This window comes from Mchenga conophoros, linkage group LG2 (assembly GCF_057382185.1).
Source record: "Mchenga conophoros isolate Kocher_MC1m ecotype Shallow Benthic linkage group LG2, M_conophoros_male_GT1.1, whole genome shotgun sequence".
In the NCBI taxonomy this organism is placed as follows: domain Eukaryota; kingdom Metazoa; phylum Chordata; class Actinopteri; order Cichliformes; family Cichlidae; genus Mchenga; species Mchenga conophoros.
This window is the reverse complement of record NC_140527.1, coordinates 30,056,542-30,065,171: the sequence shown is the minus strand read 5'-3', so window position 1 is coordinate 30,065,171 and position 8,630 is coordinate 30,056,542. Positions and strand designations below refer to the sequence as shown.

At 38.2% G+C, this 8,630-nt stretch overlaps 1 protein-coding gene across 1 annotated transcript; it reads left to right on the top strand.

Moving 5' to 3' along the window:
• Positions 1 to 2,510: 2,510 nt before the first annotated feature.
• Positions 2,511 to 7,777, top strand: LOC146582234 (uncharacterized). The gene is made up of 6 exons (XM_085293143.1): positions 2,511 to 2,816; positions 2,906 to 3,268; positions 5,003 to 5,323; positions 5,438 to 5,695; positions 5,920 to 6,042; positions 6,232 to 7,777. The coding sequence occupies exons 1-6, from the start codon at positions 2,762 to 2,764 to the stop codon at positions 6,468 to 6,470; spliced, it is 1,359 nt and encodes a 452-aa protein (XP_085149269.1). The 5' UTR covers positions 2,511 to 2,761; the 3' UTR covers positions 6,471 to 7,777.
• Positions 7,778 to 8,630: the final 853 nt, after the last annotated feature.

Below are 8,630 nucleotides of genomic sequence, written 5' to 3'. Positions count from 1 at the left end.
AGTATTCATTCAGGTTTGAGACATATTTCTCTCAATAGTTGCCATAATAGGGAACATTAAGTCATTTCTGTTACCTTGCCTGCAAATGCCTGTTTTGGGCTAACCAGTTCTCTTTTCAGTTCTCTTAGTTACTTCCTTTGTACTTCCACAGAAACCTTGCTAATCTAGGTGACCTTAGACTACCTCCACTGCTCCATTCAGTCCCAACTCAAGTAAGACTGTTAACCACCCACTGGCTTTTTAAAATTAATTAAATCGACCTTTCGGACGCCATTTAATCACTTTTTTCCCCTCTAACAAAGCTCGCGTGTGTCAGTCTGCAGTGCTGCAGAGTTCCCCCATACACTCCCTTTAATCCAAACAGACATGACAAAATGCACAGTGGACTCCAACACTCATCTGACAATCCATCCATGATCTGACCTTTCCAGCCCAACTGCCTGATCACGTTACGCTCAAAAAGGAGGGTGAGCAAAGCAGTACACATTACTGACTGGTACCCCACACTAATGGGATTATCAGGTTGTGATGAGTCCCTCACTGAGAGGCTTGATGGGGATAATGTGTTGGAAGCCATCAGTGAAGGAAAAGAATCGCCCAGGCTGGAGATCTTGTACAATATCAAACCTTTGTATAACTATGCACGCACTGGCTTCCTGCAGAAATGAAATGGGATTTGGGATACAGTCAAGAAACTAAACATTTGAGTTCAGAACGCCATGCTTTGAGTTTTTGCGAGTTTATGTTTTCTTGTGGTTTTGACGAGGGATTTGTTCTAACTCTGTGTTGGTTATGGTCTTCTGTTCATTCATATTCACCGATACTTTTTGGGTTTCTTTGTTTTTTTGTTTCTTTAGTTTCATGCTGAGTTTTGGATTATTTTGGGTTCAGTAGTTCCCTTTTGTGATTCCTTTCTGTTCCTCCAGTCTTTTCTCTGCGGTTTTGTCAGCATGACATCAATTGTAATGACATATACCAAACTTAATTTCCTTTATTGGGATTGTCCTCTTAACTACTCTGTTTACATTTTTTCAAACTGAAGAGTATGAAATGAATAAATTGTATATCTCATATCTCAATTCTATATCTTCTATGCTCAATATATTTTCAACTTCTTATTTGAGAAAACAGGACGTTTTGTCGACACGTGTGCATAAACATAGTTCTTACTTCCATTTTTAAGGCAGAGTAAGAGGAAGTATGTAAAACAATAGTCCTGCCATAACATTCGGACAGTTTCATTGCAACCCCCTCAGAGTTGAAGGTTCCAGCTTTGTTTTATAATGCAGAGAGTACTTATGCAGGGTTTGCTTTTCTCATAGATGTATTCAGTGCATTGATGGAGTTAGGGTATGTGAACCATGATTTCCTTAGATGATTTTTCACATTTCCAGTAGAGTGCTTATATATGACCTCTCTGCATTGAATCACATCTGTTATTAACCTCTGTCTCTCTTCCACAGCATGTCTTTTATCCTGTCTTCCTTCTCTCACCCCAACCGGTCGAAGCAGATGGCCGCCCCTCCCTGAGCCTGGTTCTGCCGGAGGTTTCTTCCTGTTAAAAGGGAGTTTTTCCTTCCCACTGTCGCCAAAGTACTTGCTCATAGGGGGGTCATGTAATTGTTGGGTTTTTCTCTGTATCTGTGAAGCGCCTTGAGGCGACTTTTGTTGTGATTTGGCGCTATATAAATAAAATTTAATTGAATTGAATTGAATATGTTGCTTACTTAGGCTTTGCTGATGTGTGCATCCATTGCAACATAAGTATATCATTTACATCCTATGTTTCTTGATCATGATTCTTCTTCTATCCATGTTCGCCATCACTCCTCGTGCTTACTGAGAGTAATCAAAAGTAAGTGAAAAATTGCAAAGCCTCCAGTGTGCAGAGTCTGCAGTGTTTAATTTAAATACATTCAGTGACATTCTGCTATTTACCACTGAAAACCTGTGTTATTACACATTCATTCTAAACACATTACGAGCCGTTTACGGAGAGAGATTTAAATTTGCATTGTTTTCATTTGTTTTCTTTATTCAAATACTGTAAGCGAGTTCTATTACTTTTGAGTCTGTCTGCTTTGATGGGTAAAAAAAAAACATGTTTTTTGTTTTTGTCTAGAGGACATTGTTTCACAGTTTCATGTTGTGGCAGTGATTTGCATCCATTTAGTATTTACAGTTTACACTCTTTCTTTATTGTTTATTTCTCTTTCTTTCAAAAAGCAAACTTACGCAAACCTGCAAACATAAAATGATGTCTCTCCTGCACACACTGTAAAGACCATGAAACAACAAAGCTCTCCCCACAGAAACCTCTGGTCTATTTTGAATTACTTCCTGTTTTTTTTCTTAAAATTTATATATTAAGACCATATGTGAAGGCTTTATTGACACTTGAAAGTTTTACCCCAGTAAAGAGTATTGCCTAGATTGTCTATAGATTGTCTATAGATTGCATAGGTAATTCCCCCAAATTACACCAGTTGAGGGAAAAAGATTCATTAACATTTGAGGATATTTCTTGAGATCAGTTCATTACAGCACACAAGCAAAAGCCTGCCTCACTTCTCTCTATGTCACTTCTATTTGTGTGGGCAAGTAGAAGTGAGTCACTTTATTTCCTGCTCTTGTGAAAACACCCTGTCTGTATCATCTACTGTTTGTTGTCAGTTTGCCTGAGGTTCACAGGAGGTTCAGCATTTGTTAATATTTTTCTATTATCTTTATTCTTTTAAGATTAAATCCACAGTGTTGATATATGAAGAGGATGGAACCGTTTCTTATTGTTGTGTTATTAGCAGGAGGAACTCATGGTAAGATTGTCTTCATAAAAAACACCAAACATTCACATTCGTAGTGTGATTCTTATAAGCTCATGTTCTTTTGAATGCATCTTTTTCAGCTTTCTTTCCAGTTGATGAAACTACATGTGATCTCAATGCAAACAGATGTCCATGCTCTCCTCTTCTTAAAGGAACTGTGTATATCCAATGTGATGTGATGGCTAATGCTAGTGGCCGTGATGTGAAGTGTTTGAAGGTGCTTCCCAGGGTGAACATAACTGTGTTTAATCTCAAGAAAGAAAAATTAATGATAGACAAGGAATTTAACAACAGACTACAGTTCATGAACGGGACACTCAAGATCACAAACGTGAAGAGGAATGATTCAGGTCAATACAGCATTGAGGTCTTTAATTCAAATGGAGTCCAAGAGAAAAACATTGTTTTCACCCTGGATGTTAAAGAAAATGGCAAAGTTGAAGGCAAGTTATATAACTTATTCTTTATTGCATAGTTTTGATGTTATTATAAAGATAATCGGACATGTAAACATTATGTGGCAGTAGAACTGTTAATCAGTATACATCACTTGGGCAACAAAATGATAGAAGATGAAATGACAAAAAATAAGCATATGCACAGAGCAAATGTACAGTGAACAGAATAGAACAGAACATTTCCTGATATATTATTTGTCTATCTATTGATGTTTCCAGTTATTTTTGCAACATGTGGACCACTACTCATATTCATAAATTAATCATCTTTTATTTCCCAGTAACTACCACATAAACTTAAAAGGCACACTGAAACTTTCCACTTGGTCATTGATTATTATTAGTTGCATTAAATTTAAACATTAAGGTTGGAAAAAGAAGCACTGTAGCAGATGATAAGAACACAAGTAAATCAGAAACCATTAAAAAGCAAAGAAGAAACAAAGCTGAAGTTCTCAATAACTGGGTTCACAAAATAGGGTTGGAAAGAATAACAGATGAGAACAATAATAAATTGGAAACCTTTAAAAAGCAAATCTCACTGAAAAAGATGTACTTGGAGTGTATCAACGTGGATTTCCTGACACCCGAATTGGGGTCAGTTAATAAAGTATTCGACCCCAATGTAAACTGCGTAACGGTACCTCAGAAAACCACACAGGCATTATGATTGTTGTATTTTTAACCTAATTCTGCAGCCTCAAAACCAAGTGGCTCGTTTCACATTTGAAACTTCTATGTTGCAAACACATAGACTTAGTTTGTGTTTGAATAAAAGTCTAATCATCTTCACATACAGGCTAATATTTTTTTAACTGAACCAAACTGTTACTATTAAGCTGCACATAGCTGTAAAAGACAATGACGGTTTTAGTAAACTTTGAGTAGGGCGGTTCATTTAGCTCTGTATTCACCAGCTCTTTGTTTGCTTCAAGCACTAAAACCACTTGATTCATTTTAGGAAAAGATCCTGGTTTGGGCTACTGGAATACATTTTAAAAGTAACCTTCCCATCACTGCATGCTCAGTGCCCAAGTGCTGTGTCAGCTAATGTGATGTGTGTTGCACCTTTCCACTTACTTGCTTGCTTTTCTTTAAATATTGATGCCTCTTTCTGAGATCCTTTCAAAATGAATATGCAGTAAAAAACAGCTTTGAGAAATTAGATCATTAAATAATCTGTAAAAGGTCAAAATACAAAAGATTACAAGAGCTTTGCTTTTCTCAGTTTCCATTTTGGAAAAATCACTTAATAACGGATTAAAATAGCCTTATTTTACAGCAGGTATTTTAAATGCTTGTAGAAAAGCATGGGCTTGGTGTCACATCCTCATTATCATCATGGTGTGACAGTAACTCAACATGCATATCAGCAGAACTCTGAAGCTACAGCAGCTAAATTAAATTCAGTCTTTTTTTTTTTCATTTTCATTTGTGATTTTCGATTTTCCAGTTAGAATTTCCAAATTTTCATTTTGAAAAAGATCAGCACAAGTAAAATAGAACCCTTGCTGTGTTTAAGTCATAAACCTGTGTAGTGCTCATCGGCATGAGCACTAAATATTTCTTCACATAGTGTGAAGTGAGACAGACAGTAGGCACAAAACATCGACGATTGTTTTAGGTAAACATTTGCAAAAGCTGCTGCAATCCTTCTGGTAGGGACTGAATACTCCAAAAGTTTACAGTTTTGCTTTTGTTTACTTTTTTTATTTGCAGGTTTGGAAACTTGCTGTGACATTAAACAGCATGGAGCTCAGTGTTATGGATCTTTAGGTGGAAATGTGGACATCCAACTGATGGACAATACCTCAAAGACATCAAAATACCAATTGATAAAAAATTCATTAAAAATACTAAATGTCAGAAATAATAAAGTTCTTCCTAATGCTGAAGGACAAAGATTTGTCTTTTCTCCCAGTAATGGAACATATAGGATTCCTAACATGAGCAGGAATGACAGTGGTAATTATACCCTTCAAACCTTTGATTCAGATGGAAGAGCATCAGGCGAGTGGACTTTACAGTTGTTTATTCAAGGTAATTCCTTTTAATAGAAATGTAATATTGCTTTAGTAAGCTTTAGAATTTTCTGCTTTTGCTGTTTTTCATTAAAGGCCAACTTAAAGACTCATCTGCATGTGTTTCTCTCAGCTCCTGTGTCCTCTGTCCTGCTGGTCTCTCAGTGTCTGTCCCAGGGAGAGAGGAGGGCGTCCTGCTCCTCTGAGGGAGGGGACAGTCTTCAGTACAGCTGGACTCTGAATGGACGCACACTGACAGATGCTGAGCTCCTTTCTGTAAATAATGAGACTAACATTATTACCCTGAAACAGCACGTCGCAGGACATCTGGTCTGCTCAGTCAGGAACAACGTCAGTAATGTCTCCAAAGAGGAGAGGATATCTACCTGTGGTGAGTGAGAACGTGATGAAAAAAGGTTGATAATTAGTTTTTGTTGATTATTTGTACTTTCATAAATCCTCAGACTGTTTGTGGTACATTCAATTAAAATGAGCAATCAGTAAAACAATGATATCACATCAGTAAATCAAGTGGTCAGCTGTAATGGTATATTAGTAAATTAGTAAAAACATGCATTTGTTTACTTGTTTGTTTTTTATGTCACTTTATTTCAGAAGCAGGTATTTTGCAAGTGATCGGTGGTGTTCTCTTAGCACTGCTAATTTTATTAGTTATTGGTATAGCAATCATCTTTGATCAGAGGAAAAAACAAAACTACAAACCTACAAAGGAAAAAGGTACAAAACCTCATTTTTACTTCACTCAGAAGTATCATATTTTTGCTAAGACTATGTTGATGCCGCTGTCATGTAAATTCAGAAATGGATAATAAAGGCATTGTGTTTGTGATTTTTAGTCAGAATCAGAAATGACAGTGAAAATCAGAAGTCAAACTAATGTTTTAATTTGATCTTACTACTCTGCAGACGAAGAGGATGACCAAGTGGAGCTCAGAGCAGCAGTGAATTTGCAGGCCGAGATTGAGCTGGAGTTCGATGTCGAGATTGAGAGTGAAGATGAAGATGAGGGTGAGGGCGAGGGTGAGGCAGAGGCAGAGAAAAAGGTGGAAGTGGAGTATGCCCAGGTCAAGTTTCCAAAGCAACCTCGACACACTCAACCAACAGGAGATAATTATTTATATGCAACAGTCCGTAAAATGAGGTGATTTAAATGGTCAGTGTCTTTATACAGACTGCACCACTGAAGGTCCACATGAGGAGGTGACATCAAGACACCTAAAGACACTTTTAATTATCAGGCAAATACACAAAGCTCAGCTGATTAAAACAGAGCATCAATGCATCCAGTTTTAGGTTCCTTCCGTGTTTAATTACAAGCAATATGTGCGTTGTCTGCATTTGCATTGTGTTAAAGCTCTGATAGAATTAAGGTCATGATTGTAGTCATCCTTTAAATGAAAATGATTAAAGTAAAAAGTGTGGTGAACATTTCTATGAATTTCTGTGCAGCAAAAACTTGAAACAGTGATAAAGCATCAATGTAAATAAGGCCCAGCAAAGGCTCTTTAGACTGCTGGCAAACTTCTATAGATATGCAACAGAAAGCATCATCTATTGTAGTATGACAGTATGGCATGGCAGCTGCACGGCACAGGACAGAAATGACATGGCCAGGGTAGTGAGAACAGCACAGGGCACTGTGGGAAATCTTCTCCCAGATCGGGACTCTGTGTATGCTTGCTGTGTCCAGAAGAAAGCCAGCTGCTTTGGTGCAAATCCCACGCACTTGAGTAAATGACTGTTTGTCCGTCTGCCTTCTTGAAGGTGGTTTAGGACTAAGCAAGAAGCATTAGACTGAAGCACACTTTTTCCCCTAGAACAATGAACTCTATCACCCCCTGTGCACACACACACACACACACACACACACACACACACACACACACACACACACACACACACACAGGACAACTGCACTTTGGAACATGTAACTACAATGCTACCGTATTTTCCTGTTCTGTATATTTATATATTATGTATCTTTCTGTGCTTTGTATACTAGTTGGTATTAAGCTGACCACATGCAATTCCGTTATGTGACTGCGTAATAAAGGAAACAACAAAGGATCTTTGACTCATTTAAATCTTTGAATCAGCCATTCAAAACAATGGACAATGCACAACAGAGCTGTAGGTGAAAGTTCAGGCAGGGTGGAGAGGGTGAAGATGAGTGTCAGGGTGATTTCTGAAAGAAGGATATTGGAGCTAGAATGAAAGGGACAGTTTCCAAGATGGTAGTAAGACCTCCTATGATGGATGGAGCGCTGATTTGGAGACAGAAACAAGAGACAAAGCTGGAGGTGGCAGAGTTGACAATATCAAGATTTACAGTTGAGTGTCCAGCATGCACAAGATTATAAGTAATTATATCAGTGGGGCAAGAAAAGTAGATTTAGAATGTAAAAAAGTAAACTGTGAATTTGTTTTAAGAATAAAGTGCTAACAAAAATGTTATCTGTGATGTGTGATGTACTTCTTGATCTGGTCCCTGAACATACCTGCAAAGGATGCAGCGTTTCCAGCTCAGAGTAACTCTTTATTACAAACTATGAACAATGCTTCTGATGTTGTCCACTCAACTCAACTGATGTAGGGCACCAGCTCCTTACTGTTAGCTTATCTTCTCTGCCACACACACCCTGGTCACAGCATACTCCTGTGTACTGTGAGACCAGGACGTTGCAAGTGTTGATCTTAAGCTTTAATCCACTATAAATAAATTCATGTAAATAAATTGTTGTGGGAACTTATGAAGATGTGTTTTCACTCAAGGAGTCAAGTTTGTAAAAGATTGATCTCCTAGCTGCAGGTAAATGTTTGGTCTCCCAAAGAGAAAATCTGACCGGCTCTAGTGATGTTTTCATTATTATTATTTTGGATCTGCTTATAATGTGTTACCAAAATGAACATTATAAGTTCAAAAATATTGGCTGGTTCCATTTTATAAGCTATAGCTGTGAGTATGTGGAAACTAGTGTGTTTATTATCAACTGGTAAGGATTATTTCACAAATGGTAAATGGTAAATGGCCTGTAAATGGCCTGTATTTATATAGCGCTTTATCCAGTCATCCACCCATTCACACACACATTCACACACTGGTGATGGCAAGCTACATTGTAGCCACAGCCACCCTGGGGCGCACTGACAGAGGCGAGGCTGCCGGACACTGGCGCCACCGGGCCCTCTGACCACCACCAGTAGGCAACGGGTGAAGTGTCTTGCCCAAGGACACAACGACCGAGACTGTCCAAGCCGGGGCTCGAACCGGCAACCTTCCGATTACAAGGCGAACTCCCAACTCT